The sequence below is a fragment of the Rhinopithecus roxellana genome, chromosome 21 (genome assembly GCF_007565055.1).
Source record: "Rhinopithecus roxellana isolate Shanxi Qingling chromosome 21, ASM756505v1, whole genome shotgun sequence".
Lineage (NCBI taxonomy): Eukaryota > Metazoa > Chordata > Mammalia > Primates > Cercopithecidae > Rhinopithecus > Rhinopithecus roxellana.
In genome coordinates this window covers 60,788,079-60,815,364 of record NC_044569.1, presented here as the reverse complement: position 1 = coordinate 60,815,364, position 27,286 = coordinate 60,788,079, and the positions used below count along the sequence as shown (strand labels likewise).

The window sequence follows — 27,286 nt, the reverse complement described above, 5'->3', positions numbered from 1 at the left end:
TGGATAAATATGTATTTTTCCCTATTTCAGTCTCTTTAAAATATAATTACTATTAAACACAAATCATAAGAATAATTTGTGAGGTTTATAACATATATAAAAGTAAAATACAGGACAACAGTAGCATAAAGACCAGTAGATGACAAATGCTAATACAATAAGGTTTAACATTTATATTAAATGTTAAATAGTATAATACCACTTGAATGTACACTGTGATAACTGAGACACAGACTACAGACTCTAAAAAACTACTAAAATAATAAAATTAAAAATTAGCTTATAAACCATAAAGGAGATAAAATGGAATCATACAAAATTTTATTAGTCTAAAAGACAGCAGAAAAAGAAAAAGAACAAAAAATAAACGCAACAAAGAGAAAAATAAGGTAGCAGAATAACAGATTCAAACCTAACCATATCAACAATCACATTAAATGTAAATGGCTTATGCATCTCAAGTAAAAAGTAGGTCAGACTGGATTAAAAAATAAGACCCATTATATGCTGCCCACAAGAAACACATCTTAAAGAGCCAAATAGGTAAAAATTAAAAGGATGATAAAATGTTATACTATGATAACAGTAGCCAAAAATGCTGAAATTACTCTATTATTATAAACAAAGTAAATTTCAGAGCAAAGGATATTACCAAGGATAAAGAAGGTCATTTCATAATGATGAGAGTCAAATAATCAAGAAGAAATAAAAATTCCAAAGGTTTATGCACCTAATAACAGAGCTTCAAAATACATGAAGCAAAAATTGGGATACAAATGTAAGAAGGAATAAACAAACCCATAATTATAGCTGCAGATTCAATATCCTTATTTAATTGATAAAGGCAAGCAGGCAGAAAAATCAGCAAGTATACACTAAACTTGAACACAGGCAACTTGACCTGACTGATAGTCACAAAATATTTCACCCAACAACAGCAGAATATACATTCTTCTGAAGCACACACAGTATATTTACCAAGACAGACTATATTTGGGGCCACAAAACAAGTCTCAATAAATTCAAAAGGATTCATATTGTACAACATGGTGACTATAGTTAGTAACAATGTATTACATACTTAAAACTTGCCGAGGGAGTAATTTTAAGTGAGTAATTTTAACTGTTCTCAACACACACATAAAATGATACATATATGAGGTCATAGATATGTTAATTAGCTTGATTTAGCCATCCCACAATGTACACATGTATCAAAACATCATGTTGTATACTATAAATGTATGCAATTTTATTGGACCATAAATAAACACAATCAATTGAAAAAAAAGCCAAAGGATTCAAACCACACAAAATACAGTATCTGACCATAAAACGAAAACCAGTAACAGACAGATCTTAGGAAAATCCCCAAGTGTTTGGAAATTTTATTAACGCATTACTAAATTATCCATGGGTAAAAGAAAAAAAATCAAAAGGAAAATTAAAGGTACAATATGGCAAAGTGTGTGTAATGCCACTAAAATAATACTTAGGGGAAAATTTGTAGCATTGAATGCCTATATTAGAAAAGGAGAAAGGTTTTAAATCAATGATCGCAGCTTTTACCTTAAGAAACTAAAAAACAAGAGCACATTTAAAATGGAAAAAATGAATAATAATCAAATCAAAAATCAATGAAATAGAAAAATAATAGATATCAATGAATAGAAAGCTGGTTCTTTGAAAAGATCCATAAAATTGCTAAGCTACAAGCCAGACTGACCAAGAAAACAGGAAAAAACACAAATTATGAATAACAGAAATGAAAGAGTAAATATAATTTCAAATCCTACAAATATGATAGTAAAAGGAAAATAAAAGAGTACGCACAACTTTTTGATGATAAATTTGACACAAATGATCAAAGTTCACCCAAGTAGACATTTTTAAAAACAAGCAGAATGGCCCTATATCTAGAGTACTTTTAAATCTGTAGTTAAAAACCTTCCCGTAAAGAAAACTCCTGGGCTTTCACTAGTGAATTAGATCAACCAAATATGGAAGAATGAACAATCTACACACACCCTTCCAGAAAATACAGGGAAAGGGGCTACCTCCGAATCCATTCTGTGAGGCCAGCATTATCCTATCAGCAAAACTGGACAAAGGCATTATTAATGGAATTGAAAACTGAAGACCAAACTTCCTCAAGAACATACACATGAACACCCTTAACAAAATTTTAGCAAATTGTACCTAACAAACTATAAAACTGGTAATTCAAAATGTGGTCTATATTGCAAGGCTGTTTTAAAACTCAAAAGTCAATATATTTTGTCTTATTAAGAAAAGACAAAAATCAAATAATCATTTCAATAGATGCACAAAAATCATCTGAATAAAATCTAACATCTATTCATAATTTTAAAAATCTCAACAAAGTAAGAATAGAACGGAACTTTTTCAACCTGATAAAAAACATCAAAGAAGGCCTGGTGCGGTGGCTCACGCCTGTAATCCCAGCACTTTGGGAGGCCAAGGCGGCAGGATCACGAGGTCAGGAGATGGAGACCATCCTGGCTAACACGTTAAAACCCCAAATCTACTAAAATTACAAAAAATTAGCCGGGCGTGATGGCGGGCGCCCATAGGCCCAACTACTCGGGAGGCTGAGGCAGGAGAATGGTGTGAACCTGGGAGGTGGAGCTTGCAGTGAGCCGAGATCGCGCCACTGTACTCCAACCTGGGCAACACAGCGAGACTCCATCTCAAAAAAAAAAAAAAAAAAAAAAGAACATCGAAGAAAAACTCACAGCTAACATTATACTCAGCAGTGAAAGACTCAATGCTTTATCCCTCAGATCGGGAATGAGGCAAGAATGTCTGCTCTACCTTTTTCAATTCAACATCATTCTGGAAGTCCTAACATGTGTAATAAGGTAAGAAAAATAAAATAAAATGCATACTAATTGAAAAGAAGTAAAATTATCTTTATTCACAGGTGATACGATTTTTGGCACACACACAAAAGAAAGAAGGGCTGAAAATAAGTACATAGCCATCTATCTTAAGAAGTAAAAAAAAAAAAAAACCTAGCACATTGAATCCAAAAAAATGGAGGAAGATGTAAATAAAGAGCAGAATTTAAGGAAGTGGGGAAAAATATGCACTAGAAAAGATAAAGTCAAATTGAGTTCATTAAAATGACTAATAAGATTGATAACCCCCTGGTAAGACGGATGAAGCAAAAAGAGAGAAGACATAAATTATTAAAATCTGGAATAAAAATAAGGACATACCACAGACACCAGAAAGATTAAAAGACAATATTATAATCTCAAATGTCAATATATTTGAAAATTTAGAATCAGAGAAACTCCTAAATATGTACTACTTAACAAAACTGACACCAAAGAAACAAAATCTGAAAAGTCAAACAATGAGATAAGTTGAACCCAGAATGAAAAACTGCCTACAAAGAAAACTCTAGGAAACGTTGCCAATCTTATACAAACTCTTCATGAAAATAGAAAAAAAAGAAAACATTCCACAACTCAAGTTTTTGTAACCTAAATAATCTGAAAGCTTCTAACATCAGAAAAAAAAGTTTTCCTAAATAAAAAAAAATAAAATAAATCAAATACAATAATTTATAAGACAATAATACATCACAACAAAATTGGTTTTATTCTAGGATGCAATATTGTATTTATGTTCTAAATTTGCCACATTAATACAGGAAAATTAAAAGTTACACAATCATCTCAATCAATGTAGAAAAGGTATGATAAGGCCGGGCGCGGTGGCTCAAGTCTGTAATCCCAGCACTTTGGGAGGCTGAGATGGGCGGATCACGAGGTCAGGAGATCGAGACCATCCTGGCTAACACGGTGAAACCCCGTCTCTACTAAAAAATACAAAAAAAAATAGCCGGGCGAGGTGGCGGGCGCCTGTAGTCCCAGCTACTCGGGAGGCTGAGGCAGGAGAATGGCGGGAACCCGGGAGGCGGAGCTTGCAGTGAGCTGAGATCAGGCCACTGCACTCCAGCCTGGGCGACAGAGCGAGACTCCATCTCAAAAAAAAAAAAAAAAAAAAAGAAAAGGTATGATAAAATCCAAATACACTGATGATAAACATTAGCAAAGAAGGAATAAAAGGTAACTAGTTTCTTAACATCTATAAAAGCACACAGGAAATATCATAATTATGAAAGGTTTAAAAGTTTTCCCTTTAAGACTGGGAATAGAAAAGGTTATCTCATATGATTACCCTGACATTCAAAGGAATCCCCAGATAAATTATTTTAATTAATAGGTGAATTGAGCAAGATTGCTTGATACAATATTAGTATACAAAAATCAACTGCATTTCAATACTAGGGCACAGAAATGAAAAATAGTTAAACATTACCAGTTAAGAAAGAAAATTTTTTAAATCCAATATCCGAATCCAATATTTAGATATATAAATGTTATATATCTAAAAATATATATAAAACCTGTACACATAAAACTATAGTTATGATAGATAAAGAACACCTAAATAAATGTAGAGACATATCAAGTTGATGCATAATGAGTGAATCCCATAAAGATATTAATTATCTCCAAACTTATCTAAATTCAATATAACTGCAATTAAAATCACAACAGGTTTCTGTGGCAATTGAGAAACTGATTCTAAAATTTATATTGCAATTCAAAGGGACAAAAATAGCCAAGACACACTTTAAAAAGAAGAAGGTGGTAAGATTTCATCTACTGAATATCAAGTCTCATTACAGAGCAACAGTAATTAAGACACAAGGCTAGACAAATCAATCAATGGAATCAAACAGCCCAGAAACATACTATCATCTACAAAGAAATTTAATTGGCCAGATGCAACGGCTCACGCCTGTAATTCCAGCACTTTGGGAGGCCAAAGTGGGTGAACTGCTTGAGCTCAGGAGTTCAAGACCAGCCTGGGCAGAATGGCAAAACCCCATCTCTACCAAAAATAGAAAAAATTAGTCAGGCATGGTGATGTGCCTAGGGTCAGGGAAATGAGAAGGGTGACCATGTGGGGTTGGAAATGATGGATAGGAATGGTATAGAAAGTGTGGGAGTTTATCTTCCATAATGAGAACCACCTGACAGTGCCTAATGCTGAAAATCAAGCACACCATTTAAGGATGTTAAAGTAAGTCTCAAATAATCAGCTAAGACAGATAAAAGTACTTGTCCTGTGGAAGGGGACAACTACAGATATAAAGTTGGGGGTCTACTGTTTAACAAACCTTGTAAACTACTGTTTGACTCTTTCAAACTTAAAAAAAAGTACTGGGGAGAAAAATGCCAGTATGCCACCATTTATAAGCAGAACCTACATGAACCCATCTGTTGCTTACTTCTTTACTTTTCTCTATCACATTCTGTGAAGAGTCAGTATTAACTCTTTGCCTAAAGGAAAGTTCTCTAAGTAGACATAACTCCCCAACTCTCTTGATTAGCTCATTTGTCAGTCTTAATAGGAATATAAAAGATATACACAGATACCTCTAAGTATATTTATTAATTATACTCAGGAATATGTAGGAATTATTAGTAAAGGAAATGAAACTCAACCTTTCTTCTCTTCTATCTCCTAACGAAAAGCAAAGTATAGGTGAAAGTTAAGGTATATAATGACTTAAATAAAAAGAAAAGATAAAAAGAATAGTTTAACAAGGATTTCCACTTGTGAATCACAACACATGAACTATGGGAAAACGGCAGGAGATGAGCTATAGTGTGGAACTATGAACTTAAGCATTTCTAAATGTAGTTTAAAATACATATAACTTTTAAACTCAAGATACACACATTTAAAACACTACTGTTGTCAAGTTAAGGTGCCCCTAATATATAAAAATTAGGCCAAAGACAGTATAATACAATTATTTGAAATATGTTCATTTATCACTTTCTAAATAAATCTGATTTATTCTTAACTGACATCTTAATTATCCATATTTACATCTGGAATATAACAACTTTTCTCTCTTTTAACAATCCAAGACAAACAAATATTATGATTATACATTAGCTCTGCCTCCTCAGTTTCTAGAGCTGAAATGTCATGTCAATTACTTAGTAAGATTTAATTTTACCTTGTTTAATCTGTCCTTGCACAATATTACTGGAAGTTGGAGGGGAACCCCTTGCCTTAGAAAGGTCTGGGGTGCTTGGTCTAGGTGGCCTTAAAAAAGAAGAAAAAAAATACAAGATATATTTTGACACCATCATATTTCCAGAACTATTTAAAATAAAAAATTTTCTACTTCTAAACAAATCACAAAACAAACATATATAGAACATTTTCAATTTACCATTCCAGAAAGATTATTTTGGTTTGGACCTATTAACGTTTTCCATTTCAAATGAGTAAATGATTAGCAAGTAAAAATCTGACATGTACAATTTGTGCTTTATATTAGTTTAAGAAATATTTTCGGCCGGGCGCGGTGGCTCAAGCCTGTAATCCCAGCACTTTGGGAGGCCGAGACGGGCGGATCACGAGGTCAGGAGATGGAGACCATCTTGGCTAACACGGTGAAACCCCGTCTCTACTAAAAAATACAAAAATCTAGCCGGGCGAGGTGGCGGACGCCTGTAGTCCCAGCTACTCCGGAGGCTGAGGCAGGAGAATGGCGTAAACCCGGGAGGCGGAGCTTGCAGCGAGCTGAGATCCGGCCACTGCACTCCAGCCCGGGCGACAGAAAAAAAAAAAAAAGAAATATTTTCTAACATTGTACTTAACCCTTTGTTCTTTAATATTCAGATGCTGATATTTCAGCCTACTCCACAGCACTAGTCCAAGTGAATTCACAGAAAGATAGATTAAAAGCATTCAGCCCAAAAACCTGAAAACAGTCTTTAGGCATTAAGAAATCTTGGACCGTAGAGGCATACTGTCTCAGTTGTGAATTCTGACACTACCACTTACTAGCTATGTTACTTTAGGCACATTACATCATCTCTCTGTGTCTCAGTTTTGTTATCTGTAATAAAGGGATAATAAAAGTACTTACCTTATAGGGTTAAGGGCACTAACAAGTTAGTTTTTGTAAAGTACTTACAACACAGACCGACACAGAGTAAGTGCTATATAAGTATTTGTTAGAATTGTTTTTAATTCTTCATATGGTAAATGCTCACTAGAGTATAATAAAAAGTTGCCTCCATAAAAAGACAAATTGAGTCTAAGTATTCTAGAAATATTAAAATAGTATTCTGCATGTTAAAAAGTTTTCTTTCTCTATTGAAAAATTCTGACTATACTTCTCACAAAATTCTGAAGCCAAATCTCTGAACACATGCCAATCATTACATAAAAGTTACAATGGGAAGAAGCATTTAACCAAATACACAATTTTTATTTTTATTTTTTCTTTTTGGAGACAGAGTCTTACTCTGTTGCTTCGGTTGGAGTACAGTGGCACCATCATGGCTCACTGCAGCCATGAACTTCCAGGCTCAAGCAACCCTCTCACCTCAGCCCCCCAAGTAGCTGGGACTACATACATGTAACCACCATGCCCAGCTAATTTTTTTTATTTTTATTTTTGTAGAGGCAGGGTCTCACTATGTTGCTCAGGCTGGTCTCAAACTACTGGCTTCAAGTGATCCTCCTGCCTTAGCCTCCCAAAGTGCTGTGATTACAAGTGTGAGCCACCATGCCCAGCCTCAAATATATATTTTGAATTGAATATTAGGGCAAACTTCAAGTACATATACAATTTCATAATTATATTTACGAGAGCTAGTCTATATGACTACCTCCCTCAATCCAAATTTTTAAAAAATAACATCTAAGTATGCCAACATATACATAAAATAGTATAATTTTATTATGTTTTAACCAGGCATTTTGAAACTGGTGTTTTAAAATGTAAAAAGGAAAAAACTGAGATGACACTAATGTAATAAAATTGTGTAGAGCCAAAAAAGAGTAATCAACAATGAAAAAATAAAACAGGTTTCTTTTTTTGAAACTTAATAAAATCAAACTATCATGGTCACACCTGGTAGGACCCTTCTTCATATGATCACCAATAAAAGTTGCATTGGTCATACTCATTAAAGTATTTGCCAAAGAAATGATAGACAGGAGATGCTGTGTGGTGACAGCACGGGACACTCCGTAAGTTCCCTTTCCTACTCCCTCAGTCGCTGGCAGCTTCCTTCCCACTTCTGATTTCCCGTGTGACAGTTTACAAGCAGGCTGATTATAACCCGGCAGCATCAGTGACATATGGCCTCCTCTTGACAAGAGACCAAACGATACTGTGCAGTGGGGTTTCAGCATTCCAAGGCGATCCAGGCAAACTTCATCCAGTACTTCATTCAAACCCCAGGCGTGAAGGCAGGACATAAACAGCTTTGCAGTGTCCATAGTTAAATTATATTCTAATAGGGTCAATGGCTTTGATTTGCTGGACCGATATTCAGGATCACTTTCTTCCCTTCTCTGCCTCATTATCTCCTCATCCTCCTCTTCATCATCAAGGAGGTGTTCCTTGATGTTCTCTTTGATCGTTTCTTTCACTTGTTGGAAGAGAACTGCTGCCCGTTTTCCAGTTAAAAAAGAGCCCCCTTTGTCTGAACTGCCAGATGCTTTTTGCAAATTCTCTGGGGAAATAAGCGCAGTATTCGGCCTAGAGGCTTCTTCAGTCAGGAGTTGAATAATCAACGCTTCCACATCAAAGAATAGCACATGTATGTCCGGGTCTGTTAGGTTTGTCTTTATTGCTTGAACCATCAGGGAGTTATGAGAATATTTAGGTAAATTTCCCTGTAATAAATATTTTTAAAAGATAATTATAATTAAAAGTGCTTAATTTCATACATTAATTAATAAGCAATAAATAATCAGAGGAATTAACATGATTATTAAGCTGTCCTTCTAGGAACCTGTATCATGAATAGTAACATACTAACTTTGCCAATCAACAGCACGTAACATATCAGCTTACACAATTAGAAGAACTTCATGCTGAAACAATCATAAAATTGCCAATTAGTTTAAAAACCAAGAAAATAACAGTTTATTATTGAAGCAGGGAGTCTCTTTCCTCATAGTACAGATTAAAATTTGTTTCAATAATTTGCGAGCAAATCCTGTCTCTGAGAACAAACTACTGTTCCACCTGATGGAATAATCCGTTTATCATGGCTCCTGATTCTTTAAGTTGCTACAACCATCATATCCCTCCTTTTTCCATTTTACCTTCAATCTCCCTATTCAAAGATTCCATTTCCTGAATAAAGAACATATTAGAGTTTACTTAGATCCTTTAAAAAATGCTATCTTTTGACCATGCTCCCTTTTCTATTTCTCTCCTCTTCTAGCCAAATTTATGTCCCTTTTAGCAAAATTTACTTAAAGTAGTAGACTAATCCAATGAAAATTCTTCAGTCCCTCTCTTCCTTAATGTCTTTGCAGTATATGACATTGTTATTTTTTGCTGAGACAGAAAGAAAAAGAGACAGAGACAGAGAAAGAACTAAAAGAAAGAATAAAAAGCCGCCTCCACAGCATCCTGGAGAGTAATAAAGACTTAACTGGAGAATACCTCCTGGTAAGTCTTCTACCTCTGTCAATCTCTCCCTCTCAGGCAGCTGCCCTGATAACTCATTCATCCTCCCACATGGGAACTATCACCTATATGTAGATGGCTTTCTAATTTCCCATCATCAGCCAGACCAGTCTCCTAAAGGAGTTTCAATCCTTTATCCCCAATGGTTTGTATTGGGAGATCCCACAGTACCTACCTTGCTTTTTAACGTTCTCATCGCCACCCCTCACTAAACCTGCTGGGCCTCCTGACTCATCAGTTGGAAATCATTCCGTTTTCTTCCTATCCCACTGTCACGACAGAAATTCAGACCCTTATCTTTGCTCCTCAAGACAGGTTTCACTGTCCCTGGTCTCTTACTCCAACACATGTGACCTCCAAAGAGCCACAGACTTCCTTCCGAGGCAAAAATCTAATCATGTCACTCTACCAAAAAATTTCCATTATCATGAATTATTAAGAAAAATAGACAATACAAAAATTCTTAAAAACTAAACAAAACATAAGTGAATATCTATCTGATCTTGAGATGAGAGTGGACTTTCTAAACATACTTAAAAGTTCACTATGATAAAAAACATGTTAAATGACAACTAAAAAATAGGAACAAAATATTCCAGAAATAGGACTAATGAAGAGTTGTAATAAATACAAACATTTCTTAAAAGCAATAAGAATACTATTGCCAAAAGAAAAAAAAAAAGAAAAAAGAAAAAAACTATGAAGAACAAAGACAGTAAAAGAAACTAAAGGGTGAAAATAAAGGGTGAATATAGGGAAAACCTGCTCAAATTGGTTGTCAAGGAAATAACAGTTAAAATGACCACAAGATAAATGTTTTATCTTATGAACTTATTAGCAAACAGTAGACAGTAAAAACAGTATAGAGAAAGTCAAACTCATACACTGCAGGCATGAATTTAAATAGTTTTAAAAGAGTAATTTGGCAAAATACCTCATGAGCCTTTCTGATTGATATTGTTTGATCCAATACATTTATTTCCAGGATCCTATCTTAAATAGTCAGAAATACAGACAAGGATTTATGTTCAAAGATGTTCAGTGAAACCGTAGCCAATATTTTAAATTGGAAACCACCTAAATATCTACAATAAGGAAACCAGTAAATAATTTATGCACAGCCATATAATAAATATTGCAGTATTTATAAATCACATTTTATGTGTACATCTAACCATGTAGGAAAATACCCATGTTCCAATTTTAAGTGAAACTATACACACACCCACATGTGCACACACACACACACACACACGTTATGGTTCCAATTTCAAGTATTTAAAGCTGAAGTATATATATACACACACACACATATATATAAGCATGGCAAGAAAGACTGCTTATGTGTGTGTGTGTGTGTGTATATACATGTGTGTATATATATGGGTGTATATATATACATATATACAGATGTGTATATATACACACAGACACACACACACACCCCCATATAAGCAGTCTTTCTTGCCATGCTTATATATATGTGTATGTGTGTATATATATACTTCAGCATTAAATACATGAAATTGGAACCATAACTGGTGTGTGTGTGTGTACATGTGGATGTGTGTATAGTTTCATCTCACTTAAAATCTGTATATATGTATATACATTTGTGTGTATATATACACGTATATATATATACACACACACACACACACACAGCACAAAACATTCTCCAAGATATACTGCTGCTTACCCTTCCAATTTCATCTCTCACCACAATCCCTATAACTTCCACCAAATCAAACCACTTGCACTTTTCTGGACCAAAGTATGTGTGTGTATATATATATATACAAAGTGTGTGTGTGTATATATGTGTGTATATATACACACACACACACATATATATGTGATTGGAAAGAAATGTGTGAAAATATTAATAGTAACTACAATCTTGTGATGGAATCATAGAACATTTTGTTTGTATTTCTACATATTTCTTAGATTGTATATAATCATATAATCAATGTATATTATTTTAATAATTAGAAAATAAAGCTCTAGAATAAAATGTGAACTCCTTTAGCACAATTTTCAAAGTCCATTACAGTTTGACACCAAATATACCTTCCGAGCTTTAACAAATAGGCCCTAGTACCAAAACTATGGCCCCTCACATATAAATCCTTTTACTTATTCCCCTTCCCAAAATGCTCTTCCTTCACTCCAATCCCTTCTCTTCCATGGAAGCCCTAGTATTCCACAAGTATATGTATATCAAATCATCACACTGTACACCTAGGATATACACAATTGACAATTTGTCAATTGCCCCCAGTAAATTGGTGGGGGGTGGGAGAAAGAGACTAATTCTGCCAAGGAGGTTATTGAATTCAACTCCCACAACATTTTATGTCTACTGTGTATCACATATTTGTATGTCTTTGCCACATTTATATAATTTGTTGTTCCTAGATATTTACATTTTCCTATACTCTACAGGAACATTTCAAAATCAGGGACCAATCATGTCTTACTCACCTTGTATAGTCTAAACCTATTACAGTACCTAACAGAATGAACAAAGACTATTACGAAAATTGTATAAAATTGGCTGGTCCAAGTGCAGTGGTGTTTAGAACTAATTGGTCACAACCAGTTACAGATTTCTTTGTTCCTTCTCCACTCCCACTGCTTCACTTGACTAGCCTTAAAATTTTTTTAGGAAAATTATTTTAAATTGCCAATCAGCTCTTCTGTCATAAAATTACCACAAATCCCTTTAATTGGTCTCTCTTCTGTCTTAATTTCCTCCCATCTGACCATGTTTCTTTCGAGCTTAAGAGACTTCAACATTCTGTTGAACCCAAGGATAAAATCCAGGCTTACCTGCAAAGCACAAAACATCCTCCAAGATATACTGCTGCTTACCCTTCCAAGTTCATCTCTCACCACAATCCCTATAACTTCCACCAAATCAAACCACTTGTACTTTCCAAGACCAAGTAGTTTCAGACATTTGTATTTCTGCATATGCTTATGCCAGAATCATGCTCCCTCCTGAATCTCTCTTCTGATACTCAAGTCATACATACTTCTACTCATCCTGCAAGAAGTATTTCAAGTGGCTTCTCTTCTGAAAATCACTTACAAATTTTCCAAGCAGATCTATCACTATTTCCTGTGGGTAAACTTCTGCTCTAAACATTTCTATACTACAGTTAAGCATCCTAAAATACATAAACAATGTGATAAATTTACACTACACAATCATAAATATAAAGTTACAAATGCAGAAAACAATCAAGACTTTCCGAATCTCATTCTCGTATATTTAATTCATTCATTCTCCCAACTGCGTAACACCTATTATGTCTTGTGTTTGTGCAGGGTACTGAGGGTACCAAGATGAGTCAGAAATGGTTTTTCTAGTCATGGAACTCAAAACAGATGATGACATGTACATAAGTTATTATAATGTTGGATGAATGGTGCCGTAAAGAGAGATGGCAAGGCACAAGAAGGGGACCCAATGGAGAAAGTACCAACTCCACCCCGGGTGACCAGGAAACCCTCACGGAAGATGTAATGAGCAATGAAGGTGCACTCCTGGCAGAACAATGGCCAGATGTGAAACAGGACAAAGGCAGAAGCATCACACAGTGGATACTGCTGAAACCACAAGTGTCCAAGACGAAGAATGCAAGGCATGGCTTTATCCTGCAGGCTCGGGAGCCACTAAAGTAGTATTTTTCTCAGAATCATCAGGAGTGCTTGTTAAATACAGCTTCCTGGGCCTGATATCAGACCCGAACCAGTATCTTTAGGAATGCGTCAGAATCTAATGAGCACCCCAGATTACTTTATGCAGTAAAGTTTGAGAACTGTTGTCTAAAAGTTTTAATGAGGGGAGTAACATGATCAAACTTAATTGTATAAACATTTATCTACCAGCAATGTTGGCTAAAGGGAGCAAAATCAGTAATGAATGTGAAATGGAAGGCAACTGAAACCATCCAAATGAGGGAAGATAAAAGCATGCAATAGCACTGAGCATGTAGAAAACAGGACAGGTTGAAGAACATATACATTACCCTTTTATTTCTCATAGCACTGTGCTTTATCTTTTCTTTTTCAGACACTGAATGGATAATGTCAGACACTATGCTTACTGCTTTTTACCTACCAACAGTAGTTTGAGTGAATACTACATAAAATTACATAAATATTTTATCTAAAATAATATTGATATGGAAAATTATTATTAATGATAGCTGCCACATACAAAGCTGTTGTTATGGCCTAGGCACCAGACTGGGTATTAGGGCTGGTTATGTCACGCAGAAGATAAAATATCATCATATATCAATATTAGGTAGACAGACCCGACACTGGGTATGAAGGAATAGGTAGTAACAACATTAGGTAAAAGAGCCCACCACAGTGCTTTGGCAGATGCTGCCTCTCTGGGAAAGACCTGCAAAATTCTTTCAGGATAAAGATAAAGACCGTTGCTACCAAAGAATATAAAGTCAAACATGCTTGGTAAAGAAATTATTGAAGCAGCACAAGTGACTTGAAGAAAAAAGGAGGCTAGAGTGGTAGCCTCAAGACAGCCCTTGAAGCTCTTGCACCTGATGTCAACCCCACATGCCTGCTTTCCGCACCTGCAGATCTGCGAATGTTTCTGTCCCTTCCTGGGAGGTGTGCCAGCAGACAGCCCACGTGCATGGACACCTGAAACGTCATCTAGTGTCTGGGACAATGATATCTGTATACAACTGTGTGTGATTCCTCTTATCGGAACTTCTTAGAGCACTGATTGTGTCATTGTAGCAAAAACTATACCTAACAGCAATCGACAGAAAAAGAAAGAGTTGAAAGACGAAAGAAAGAAAGAAAGAAAGAAAGAAAGAAAGAAAGAAAGAAAGAAAGAAAGAAAGAAAGAAAGAAAGAAAGAAAGAAAGAAAGAAAGAAAGAAAGAAAGAAAGAAGGAAAGAAAGAAAGAAAGAAAAGCAAAGAAAAAGAAAGGAAAGAAAGAAAGAAAAAACGGGGACAAAAACAGCTGAGAAGATAACAGGAGGAGACAAAAGAAAAGAAGAGAAAATGACTAACCTTGAAGTCCTACAGATAAACTATAAAATTTCTGATATCACCAAGTCCTGCATAATTTGCAATACCTGACAATAGATTTAACTAACCCAACAAAGTCTTGTTACAACAAAATATAGGTATGCAGCAAAGTTGTGAGGATATTTTGGCTAAATGCATGGAGATGGCAGAATTAATCACCAACATGTCTAATATTGTAATATAGTACACTAAGTTTATCTATGGGAAATATAAACATCTAACAAACTCATAAGTCTCTGGGCTTAATCATAAGATATTTATGTCTAGAGCACACTAATTCATTCAAATGAGCTTATTATACTCTCAAAAATTTCAAACACAGGCTATCGGATCCAGAAAATTCTCTAGCAGGAAGCTTAGTATGCTTCCGCTGCTACCTTTATTAAGAACGTTTGAAATGTGTGCTCACAAACTCACCTTTACATTATCATGGAAGAAGATTAAATTCCGTTTAACAAATATTTGTGAAGTGCCTTTTATGCGCAAGATGCTTGGGAGAAAATAAAGCCTCTGTTCTTAGAAGAAAGCCAACACGGAAAGCTAAATTATAAGGTACATACAAATGAAAAGATCTCAAATTTGCTAGTAAAACTCAACGATAAATGCAAAATACATCCATCTACACACACTTACTTAGAAGGGTAGTAAGACAGACATATTTGACATTTTCAGTGTAAAAACCAAGTCGATTGTAACTTTAAATACAGAGCTAACCATTTCAGATTTTAAATAAGGAATCTGACTTAAAATATTACAGAAATAAAACCACAGACAAAAATTATTCGATTGCTTCCTCATTGCTGAAAGTGAATCTGTGGCAATTATAGGTTAAGAGTAACAGGTAAAATTGTCTCTCGAGTGAAAACCCAAGGAAAACAACAGAACTATGATTCATGAGATTAATCTGCATTCAAGCATGGATATTTTTCAGCACATAATCACACACACACACACACACACACACACACACACACACACACACCCATATGCAGTAGCCTCCAGCAACAAAAAAGCAATAACTTAGAATCTGCAGAGGAAAAAATGTTGATGAATCCTTGTTTATCATTATTATATATTTATAATGTTTATCATTCAATATTTTAATATATTCTAGGGTTAAATCATGTCTGGTGAAACACCTGAAAGCTGTGTTTTCTAAAACCAATATTATAATGATACTCTCAGTGTATTTCGTTTCATCCTATGACAAAGAGAAACGTAAAACAATGGCAATAATTGCATTCTTTCACCATTCCCTTCAATGATCCTGACTTAAAGCTTACTTATTTCACAATCATTTTTTAACATTGCAGTTTTCAAGAGGATTTTAAAATACCTTGTAAAATAATTTACTATTTATCTTGAATGAGCACTGAGTCCAATCTATAGTGATATCAAATGGTTCCTATAGCCAATTAAAAAGAGTTTATTTATACCAGCAAGCACTACAGACATAGGCTGATTTTCATGCTAAAGTATAAAGTAGAAGAGTTAATAATTAAAAAAAAAAATCAGAATCTCCTTTGAAAGCAGAGATTAAGGATACTAAGAACAAGGCTAGGAAATACCACACATCTAACACACACACACACACACACACACACACTTCTATAGGTATTAATACCTTGAATCTTGAAATGGAAAACAAAAAACACTTGACAAATCTTAGTATGCTGTTTTACAAAATCATGTAGCCATATTACATTGCATGTTCTAAATAATGTTAAATTTCCGTGAAAAATGGTTTATTGCCTAATAATATTTTGGCAGGAAAAATAAGTTAAATATTTAATAATTTTACTATTGATTTAGTATAGAATGTTTATTAAATAAAAGTTTTTAAAATAATTTCTGAAATTCTGCTGCATGTCAAATGTAAAAAGGTCACTGAAGAAAAACAAATTGATGTCTTGACATAATTTTTAAATAGCTAAGGGAAAAACCTCATCATCCACCAAAAAATATGCACAATATGGTTTCAATATTAAATATTTTAAGTACTAGAAAAAAGGAAGAAAGGAAGGAAGGAGGAGAAAGGCAGAGAGTGAAAAGGGAGGCACAAAAATTAGAAAATGTCAAGAAACTGTGGAAGACTGAAATGGGTATTTGGTGCCCTCTGCTGTTGTTTTGCTGTTACTTAACATTAAGAGTTAGGATAATACAAGTGAGTTTTCTTTCATCAGAGAATCCATTTATGTTGGAAATAGACAATATATACCACTATTCATCTTAAATATTTTATTTTAGACAGGATAAGTCTTCATGAGTAGGTGTGAATGACAATATAGTCATGGAGTTCATGTTATTTGACTTTACATGTGTTTTCATTAACAAGCATGTTAATAAGCATAAACCAGAGATATTTAACTGACTGAGGTTTTAAGGTTTGATATTACACTATAATTTCATATGATATAAAATATAAATCAACTAAGTAAGTTGTAACCATTAAGTATAAACGTTTAGGTCATGCCTTTGATAAAGAAAATATCTTTCAAAGATATTTCTGTAGACCATGTCTCACTGGATAATGCCTGAATAATAATATCCAAACAGTGTTAATATACTAAGAAGTTAGAAGATCAATATATTAAGAGCTTCCACAACAGTAGCACAAGAGATTGATTTTTCAACTCTTCCCAAAGGGCCGAGTTACCAAAGTAACAAGACCAGGAGTGTTCCTCCACTGTACAGACCTTTACACGACTCAGTTAACTTCCCTAGCATCAATTCTTCTATCTTCCAAATAAAGAAAAGACTGCCTGCCTCAACGAGTTGTTGTAAACAGCGAACAGATAATGCAAGCAGTATTCCTTTCACTGGTAAGGGAGAGATAACAAAACCCTGCTCACTTTATCTCAAATGAATGTATCAAAGATACATGTGAACATAGTTTATACGAAGTGAAAGAAACAAAATGCAAAAATCCAAAGAGCTCCTAGTATAACACACCCTTCTAGATATGCTGAAACCCTTAATACACTTGTAAAGGAATGGAAACAAGGGTGAGATTCCGGGAGGCTCCACTTGGTAAGAACAAGGATAAGACTAATAATGAGAAAATGAAAAGAAAAAAAAAAAAAACTGCCCTAATCGACCCTGGGGCACTGTGATGAACAAGCCCTAATTTGAAATGTTCATGCTCACGTAGATTCTAAGCTATTTTGAACTCTCTTCTCTCATCACTGTCCAACTTGGCCCACATCTCACTATTCTCTCCTCACAGTGGCCATGCCCACGTGCATCGGCACAGGCTGCTCCCTTTGCCTGGGATGTTTTTCCTCCTAATGTCAAGCCTCTCTCTTCTGAAAAGCCTTCCCAACAACCTTTCAGGTCAGTTTGTCTCCTTGGGGTTCTCTCCCACTTGGTTCATACCTTAAGTAGTAAAAGGCTCAACACAACGAACTGCACACTTTTCTCCCACATCACAGCAGGAACTCCTCAATGCCAGGGCCCAGGGCCCACTGGGTGTGGGTGTAACTTATGCCCTCTCCAGCTGGTTCTAGCTTGGGGCCTAGCTTATAGTATGCACTCAATATATGCTGAATGAATGCATGAATCAATCAATCAAGAGTATTAAGCTATGTATGTTGAACAACTATTGTGATGTTTTCAAACATGTTATCCCATTTAACTTCATTACAACCCTATTATACCAATTTTAAAACTAAAACCAAGTTGAAGATAAGAAATAAGTCAGTCACCTAAGGTCACACAGCAAGTCAATGGTGACAATACAAGAGGAAGTCAGGTTCCTCCTCTATCTGCCTACCACTTCCAACATGTTTTGAATAATTCTACTTATCAAGAGACTCTTAACATTCATTCTGTAGAGATTTTAGAGAGAAAGGAGGTGGTGAGGGAAAGGGTGAATCCACTCCACATTAGTGAACCCTCAAATCCTGGGTGATTTAGTGAGTCAATGAACACTTCGTGCTGAGCACTGGAAATGTGAGAAGCAATATGGTGTGGTCCTCTGAGAAGCTCTTTGTCTGATACAGAGCAGTGGTTTTGAGCAGGCGGTAATTCTCCCCTCACTCCCAAGGGACACTTGGTAACGTCTGGAGACACTTTGCTAGTGACAACCTGGAAGGGGTGCTAATAGCATCTAGTTGGTAGAGGCTAGGGATGGTGCTAAAAATACTGCAGTGCACAGGATTCCACAAGAAAAAATTATTCAGCCAAAAATGTCAATAGTGTTGAGGTTGAGAAACTCTGATATGGAGAAGTAGAGACGGAAATAAATCTACCTGCTTACATATATTGGTACTATAGAATAAGTACTAGGATAGCAATATAATCCAAGTGCCAGAGAATCAGAGAGGAAGAGACCTAACTGCCCCTGTCTGATTTGGCTGTATTATTATACTTGAAAAATTCAGGAAGCCTTTGTAGGGACAGAGGTCACAGAACTCATGCTCATGAGATGAGTAGGAGTTAGCCAGGTGAAGGGTGGGACAAGCATACAGCAAGTACTACACTTACTGAAACAGAAGTGAAGGAGACTAAAAACCAAGTAACATTACACTGTAAAAACCTAAAATCCTGGCTTATGCTGATAAATCCCTTCCCCTTTTACCATTTCCATTCTTTTTCCTACCTCGTCCATTCTACCCATCTGTTTGCCTGAGAAAATATCACTTTTACCAGAGCTGATTGCTGCTTGGTGTGATTGTGATTGAGATGTGAATGCAATTAGGAAAAATCAGTATTTTTATACAAAATAAGAGAGAGATCAGTGGAAGACATTAACAGAAAGATCTTTGGATATATTTTACCTGTTGTAGTCAGTTGACAGCATCATATAGAATTCCAGCCACAACCACTATGTACCAATTATACTTCTTAAACTTGGACAGTGCAGTAAACTGTCTCCCTGAGATATTTCTATTCAAGGTTAATTTTAGGGCCTGCAATATCATGTCATATAAATCATCTTATGAGACTCACACTGGAAAAAATGTTTAAACCTTGAAGTCATTGTCCCTGGCTCACACCTTTGCTGGCCATCCATTGTCCCAGGAAAGTTCAGCATTCATATAGGTCAGTGATTTCAACTTATGGTCTGCAGTTGTTGGGGGTCAAGGGGCCTCCTTATGAGATGTAAAAGGATTCAAAGTAGGAGGGCAAATGACACAACGTTAAGCATAGGGTAATTCAGTAAAGTGAATCACTAAGGTTACTTTCGCTAATTATGCTACAAGTGTTATTTTTATATTTTGCTATTTATAACCTTAAATTAGCACGTGACCAGTTTTCTAGAACAGGAGTCCCCAACCTTCAGGTCACGAACTGGCACTGGTCCACAGGTCCACGGCTTTTTAGGAATGGGGTTCTACAGCAGAAGGTAAGCGGCAGGCAAGTGAGTACTACCACCTGAGCTCCACCTCCTGTCACATCAGCAGCAGTATTAGCTTCTCATAGGAGTGAAAACCCTATTGTGAACTGTGTATGCAAGGGATTTACGTGTGCACTCCTTATGAGACTCTAACTATGCCAGTTTCATCCCAAAACCATCTACCCCAGGCCACGAAAAGACTGTCTTGCATGAAACCAGTCCCTGGTGCCAAAAAGGTTGGGGCCTGCTGTTCTGGAGACTTTCAGCATTCTAATTAGATGTCATACTATTATGAACTGTAGAGTAATGGTACAAAAATTTTACTGCATATGAACACTGGACAGTCTCACATAAAGGATGCCTTAATAATCCGTACATCATAAGTGCCGGCTTTCAAATGCTGTTATCTTGCTTTCAAATTGCAAGTTCCTATTAGATTCGTCATTTAGTTTGGGGATTTTTACTTGCATCAACAATATTTTAAACTATAATTTTCCAAAACACATTCATAAGGCATGTATGAATCCTATTGTTAAATGCTATCTTAATCCTTACTCCCAAATTAGCCTGTTAGATGGCACTGCATTCTTATCACGAGGCTCTTTATCCAGTGGGAGGAGAAAAGACCAGGAAAGTGCACCACCAAATACTAAAAGCCATAGTGACTTTCACAACTTCCCCTCCACTCAACCTCAGCCAGCCACTCCCACGGCCATGCACACTGGGTCCTGTCCTTACCTGAGAAACCTTAAATGCTAATATCCCCACTCTGGCCACACCTTCTAGAGTTCCAGATCTTCCCCACACCTGCTCTTCAGCCTCTTGGAGCACAAACTGCTACAACCTGTGGGTGGGAATCATCTGGGAACCTTTGAAACCTCCCACAGAAAGGTTGCACTCCATACCAATTAAATCAGAAAATCCTCGTGTAGGAGCCAGGTGCCAGTAGTCCCTAAAGATCCTCAGGTGATTTCAGATGCAGCATGGTTTGGGAACCACTATCATGGGGCATTCAGGCCCTGGATTCCACAATTTCCTCAAAGACCATCAGCCCCTCTTCCCCTTCCTTGTCTGTGCTAACACAGTCGGTCCTAGCAATCAGTGTTTCACAACCACCCTCCATTCCCTTTAACGTCTGCATTTCAGCTACAAATTCAGTGAATCCTTACACTGGCTCTCAGACCCCTCCTTCCCTAATCCCTACCACTCTCATCAGGTCCCCAACTCAGGATCACTCCCTTCCTCCCTATGGACAATCTTACCGCCAACTTCTGGGAGAAATGGGAAGGCTTTAGGAATGTTCTCTCCTCAATCCCCATCCACTATCCACAGAAACATACCATCTGGACACCCAGCCTGTGCTCTTTCCCTTCAGTTTCAGAAATAAGGTTTTCCTCCTCCACATCAAGGCCAACTGCCTTCCCTCTCTTTACCTTTGAAATCGCCCACTCTCTCATGCCCTGGGGAACCTACCTTCATCAATTATCAATTCCTCCCTATCCTGATCTAGAATGCTCCTTTCACTACTGGATCATCATCCTCAGCCCACAAATACTCTCAGCTGTCTTCAAAACTACATCTCTCTCTAGCTACTCTTTCCTTCTCTTCTTATACACATCTTTCAAAAGTATTCTACATTTGTTACTATTTCTATTTCCACACTTTCCTTTCACTCCTTAACCCTCCACAATCAACCTTCTGCTCTCAACGTCCTGGGAAGACAGTTCTTAAAAAGAATACTAATGACTTCACTGACAAACACATTTTGATCCTTCTAATACCCAACATCTACCACATTTGACACAAGTGATTACTCTCTACTCTGCCTGACACTCTCGATTCCCTCTGTTTACAGGTAAGCCCATTCTCTTGGCTCTCCTCACATGCCTCACACCACTCCTCTAAATCGTTTCCTTTCCCTCCTCCCTTAAGGTTAGTAAGCCCAGAGTCTATCTCTGAATGATCTCCTCCACTTCCACAGTACTAAGAACCATCTTTCGTATGTCTCATCACCACAGTCCTACCTCAAGTTTCACTCTCTTAAAGGTCTGGCAGACATCACAACATAGATGCCCCATAGGAACCTCATACTCACCATAAACAAAGCAACTCCTTATCATCCCGGACAAAACCTGCTCTTACATTCGATATCACACGTGATAGAGCTACTTTCTATTCTATCACCCAATCAGAAAACCTGTGGGCCAACCTTCCTTCCACCCATACCTAAACAATCACGAAGTCTCACCGAATCTAACTCACAAATAGTTCTTGAATTTAAACTCTCCTCCCTATTACCTCTTGTCTGTTTTACATACTGGCTTTCATATATAGTTTCTTTTGAGAGTAGGATTACAAAGCTATTTTTTTTTCGACTTTGAAAGCCACTGAGTTAAAAGATAAAGCTTAAGTACCTTCACATGGTGCTTCAATGGACTCGCCTCATTTCCCACCACAACTGTCTCCCTGCATACGGTATTTCCTACTTCCTGCTTTGCTTGGGCCACCTAGTCCTCCCGGAACACACCGCAACCCATCTGCTTCCATCGTCTGACTATATCTACTCATCCATGAATGTCTCCTCCTCCAAGAAGCCAGTCCTGATCATCTCAAGCTAAGACAGCCTTCAGCAATACTTTCTGCATGTCTCAGCCATCTCCGCTACTTTATTGAATTGTATTTATCTGTGTGTATTTTCTGAAGGTAAATATGTCTTATTCATTTGGTTCCCCAGGACCTAACACAGTACCGAGTAGTCAATAAATGTTTAACTGAACTTGACTGATTCAATTATTTTCTAACAGAGGCTTTAAAAGTCAAGATGTTTGAAAAACTTCTATATGTTCTCATAAAGAACAGATTTTCAAACAGAAGAGAATAAATTATTTCAATTCCCAAAATATTAAAGTATTAGTATTTTGACATAAATATGTATATTTTTATAAATTACTTCACAATACCTCTGAGTTCCCAAATAGGAGTTAAATATAAAGTATCATACACAAGGACTAGAAAGATCTGGCTGCTGAAAACGTCATAGGGTTTAATCCACCTAGCACTCCCTATTCTCTCAGCATTCTACTATTTGATTTATGATGTGAGATAGTAAAAGAAATTTCTTCTTAGCTGTATCTAACCAACATTCCACAATAATGTATATTTCTTCTTAATATAGTATATTTTTATTAATGTATTTGCAAGGAAAAAAAATTGTTCTGAATTTAAAACCATCATAGAACAAGACTGCTTTCCGTTGGCTCAGAACATGATAAATTATATTTAGTATGAACTATGAATCCCATTCATAAATCCATTGAACACCTATTATATGTAAGGCACAGGGTCAATAAGGCACTAGAACCACAGGGTTTATTAGGCTTCAGGAAGGGTTGTTCCATTGTATATGTCATTATTTGATGGTATTATGCAATCACCACAATAAATCCAGTCATGTCTAATTCAAGGATCCTTAAAAAGGGAAAAGAGCCAAAAATCCTGTAATCACCAGAAACTTAGCAAATATGAATTAAATATTTAGTTAATTTTGAGAATTTAGTTTTATTCCTTAATGTAATGGTTGAGATTGCATTCATAGTAACCTAAAACTCATTTCCTTCAAACTGGAGAAGACTTGGTGGAAAGGCACCCTGAGGTGGAAATTTTTAATGTATCCATCCCAAACTCTCTGAAATATATACACATGATGCACACATACATTTACCCATAAAGGAGCACATGCACTCACAACCTACATATAGGGTAATTTTCTACGTGTGTGAGAGTCCTATAACAGTGGACTTTTATTTTAATGGAGAACTTGGAGCAGATGTCAGATTTGTGGGAGCAGGAAGTGCTGATTAAATACAAAAATATCAATCATAAGGTATTACCTGGGGGAAAGATCATAAACTAGAAGAGTGGCAGAGGCAGACAGAAGACTGCTTTCAAAAGGAGATAAAAATGACAAAAGTTCATTTTGGATTGGTTTTCAAGAGAAGATAGTTGGATAACATTTAGGATTTTTAATATAGATAATGGGACAAACAGTGATGACAGTTACTACGACAGAAAAAGTATTGGCAAACCTTTTCTGTAAAGAGTCATGTAGCAAATACTTTAAACTTTGAGGGCCACAAAGCTTTATGTCACATATTCTTAAGAATACTTTTAAAATATAAAAACCATTCATAGCTCAAGGGCCCTATTGACCTGTAGGCCACAGCTTGCACACACTAGGTAGTACCAAATAATGAGAAATGGAACGTTCTATGGGACATGATTTTGAGTTCAATCTTAAACATGTTGGTTTTAAAGTACCTTGGATAAAGCAGAGATCAAGCAAGCAGTAGGACCATCACTGGGAATATAGAAAGCAACAGAGCTTTTGAAAGTCTTGTAGGGCTAAAGAGAAAATTGAATATTCAAGGGACCAAGATCCTAGTGAGAAGGGAGGGAAAGAAAACAGAAGCTGACACAGGGCCATTCATGTCAAATGCCAAATACTGAAGTTGTGTAGGGAAACTAGGAATGTCTCTAGAAAACAAAACAGAGTTTTTGGCAGGGTTGTCATGCTAAGAAGATAAGAGTTAGGATTCAGGACTCGACAAGCAGAAGAACCTCATTAAATACTCCAGGATCTCTGTTGGAAGCCCTGGAAGGACTAGAGAAGTAGAAGCAAAATCACAGGTAGGCAGAGATTTAAAATACTGCAAACTAGCCTTGACTCAGGTTAGTCCCTGATTATATTAGTTGGTCAGCCTTTATTCTATCTGACCAGGAGAGAAAGGGTGAGCCCCCTCTAGAAGAGGACATCATTTGAACAAGCTACATTTTTTGTCTACAATATCTGGTATTTAACAAAAAATTACTAAACATGCCAACAGATTACAGCATAAAACTGAAATTATACGCAATTAAAAGAGAGTCACCAGTAATACAGATATTAGAGTTGGCAGAAAAAGATTTTAAGATAATTAGGATTAATATGATCAAGGAAATACAGAAAATGTTGGAAAAAGAAGATAAAAAGATAAAGAATTTCAATAGATAACTGCAATCTATTTTTACAAAAGGATCAGATAGGTACTCCAGAAACAAAGACTAATAATAACAAAAAGTAGTAACTAAGTAAAGGAGTTTGTGGAAAAACAGAGCAGAAAACATTAGTCCTGTGGAACACAGAAAATATAAACATTGAAACACAGAGTGAGAAAAAGATTACAAAATACAGAGAAGAACATTAGACCTACGAAAAACATTTTTTTAAAAACGGGCAAAGGAGGGTTTTTTGTGTCTCTATCTCCTTCAGTTCTGCTCTGACCTTAATTATTTCTTGCCTTCTGCTAGCTTTTGAATGTTTTTGCTCTTGCTTATCTAGTTCTTGTAATTGTGATGTTAGGGTGTCAATTTTAGATCTTTCCTGCTTTCTCTTGCGGGCATTTAGTGCTATAAGTTTACCTCTACACACTGCTTTAAATGTGTCCCAGAGATTCTGGTATGTTGTGTCTTTGTTCTCATTGATTTCAAAGAACATCTTTATTTCTGCCTTCATTACATTATGTACCCAGTAGTCATTCAGGAGCAGGTTGTTCAGTTTTCATGTAGTTGAGTGGTTTTGAGTGATTATCTTAATCCTGAGTTTCAGTATGATTGCACTGTGGTCTGAGAGACAGTTTGTTACAATTTCTGTTCTTTTCAATTTGCTGGGGAGTGCTTTCCTTCCAACTATGTGGTCAATTTTGGAATAAGTGCGATGTGGTGCTGAGAAGAACGTACATTCTGTTGATTTGGGGTGGAGAGTTCTGTAGATGTCTATTAGGTCCGGTTGGTGCAGAGTTGAGTTTGATTCCAGGATATCCTTGTTAACTTTCTGTCTCGTTGATCTGTCTAATGTTGACAGTGGGGTGTTAAAGTCTCCCATGATTATTGTGTGGGAGTCTGAGTCTCGTTGTAGGTCTCTAAGGACTTGCTTTATGAATCTGGGTGCTCCTGTATTGGATGCATATATATTTAGGATAGTTAGCTCTTCTTGTTGAATTGATCCCTTTACTCTTATGTAATGGCCTTCTTTGTCTCTTTTGATCTTTGCTGGTTTAAAGTCTGTTTTATCAGAGACCAGGATTGCAATCCCTGCTTTTTTTTTTAGTTTTCCATTTGCTTGGTGGATCTTCCTCCATCCCTTTATTTTGAGCCTATGTATGTCTCTGCATGTGAGATAATGGGTCTCCAGAATACAGCACGGGTCTTGACTCTTTATCCAATTTGCCAGTCTGTGTCTTTTAACTGGAGCATTTAGCACATTTACATTTAAGGTTAATATTGTTATGTGTGAATTTGATTCTGTCATTATGATGTTAGCTGGTTATTTTGCTCGTTAGTTGATGCAGTTTCGTCCTAGCTTAGACAGTCTATACAATTTGGAATGCTTTTGCAGTGGCTGGTACTGGTTGTTCCTTTCCATGTTCAGTGCTTCCTTCAGGAGCTCTTTTAGGGCAGGCCCGGTGGTGACAAAATCTCTCAGGATTTGCTTGTCCGTAAAGGATTTTATTTCTCCTTCACTTATGAAGCTTGGTTTGGCTGGATATGAAATTCTCGACCGAAAATTCTTTTCTTTAAGAATGTTGAATATTGTCCCCCACTCTCTTCTGGCTTGTAGAGTTTCTGCCGAGAGATCCGCAGTTAGTCTGATGGGCATCCCTTTGTGGGTAACCCGACCTTTCTCCCTGACTGCCCTTAACATTTTTTCCTTCATTTCAACTTTAGTGAATCTGACAATTATATGTCTTGGAGTTGCTCTTCTCAAGGAGTATCTTTGTGGCATTCTCTGTATTTCCTGAATTTGAATGTTGGCATGCCACAACCCCAACAAAAAGTGGGCAAAGGATATGAAAAGACACTTCTCAAAAGAAGACATTTATGCAGCCAACAGACACATGAAAAAATGCTCATCATCACTGGCCATCAGAGAAATGCAAACAAAACCACAATGAGATACCATCTCACACCATTTAGAATGGCAATCATTAAAAAGTCAGGAAACAACAGGTGCTGGAGAGGATGTGGAGAAATAGGAACACTTTTACACTGTTGGTGGGACTGTAAACTAGTTCAACCATTATGGAAGACAGTGTGGCAATTCCTCAAGGATCTAGAACTAGAAATACTATTTGACCCAGCCACCTCATTACTGGATATATACCCAAAGGATTATAAATCATGCTGCCATAAAGACACATGCTCACCTATATTTATTGCGGCACTATTCACAATAGCAAAGACTTGGAACCAACCCAAATGTCCATCAATGA

At 36.4% G+C, this 27,286-nt stretch overlaps 1 protein-coding gene across 3 annotated transcripts in view; it reads right to left on the bottom strand.

Annotated features, from left to right (window-relative positions):
* Positions 1 to 27,286, bottom strand: part of WDR7 (WD repeat domain 7) — a 400,989-nt gene that overhangs the window by 278,552 nt on the left and 95,151 nt on the right. For all 3 annotated transcript variants that reach the window (XM_030925915.1, XM_030925916.1, XM_030925918.1), the window contains exons 15-16: positions 7,988 to 8,757; positions 6,074 to 6,162 (exon numbers count right to left, since the gene is read on the bottom strand). In XM_030925915.1, coding sequence (XP_030781775.1) covers positions 6,074 to 6,162; positions 7,988 to 8,757 — 859 coding nt within the window. The remainder of the gene's footprint in view (positions 1 to 6,073; positions 6,163 to 7,987; positions 8,758 to 27,286) is intronic.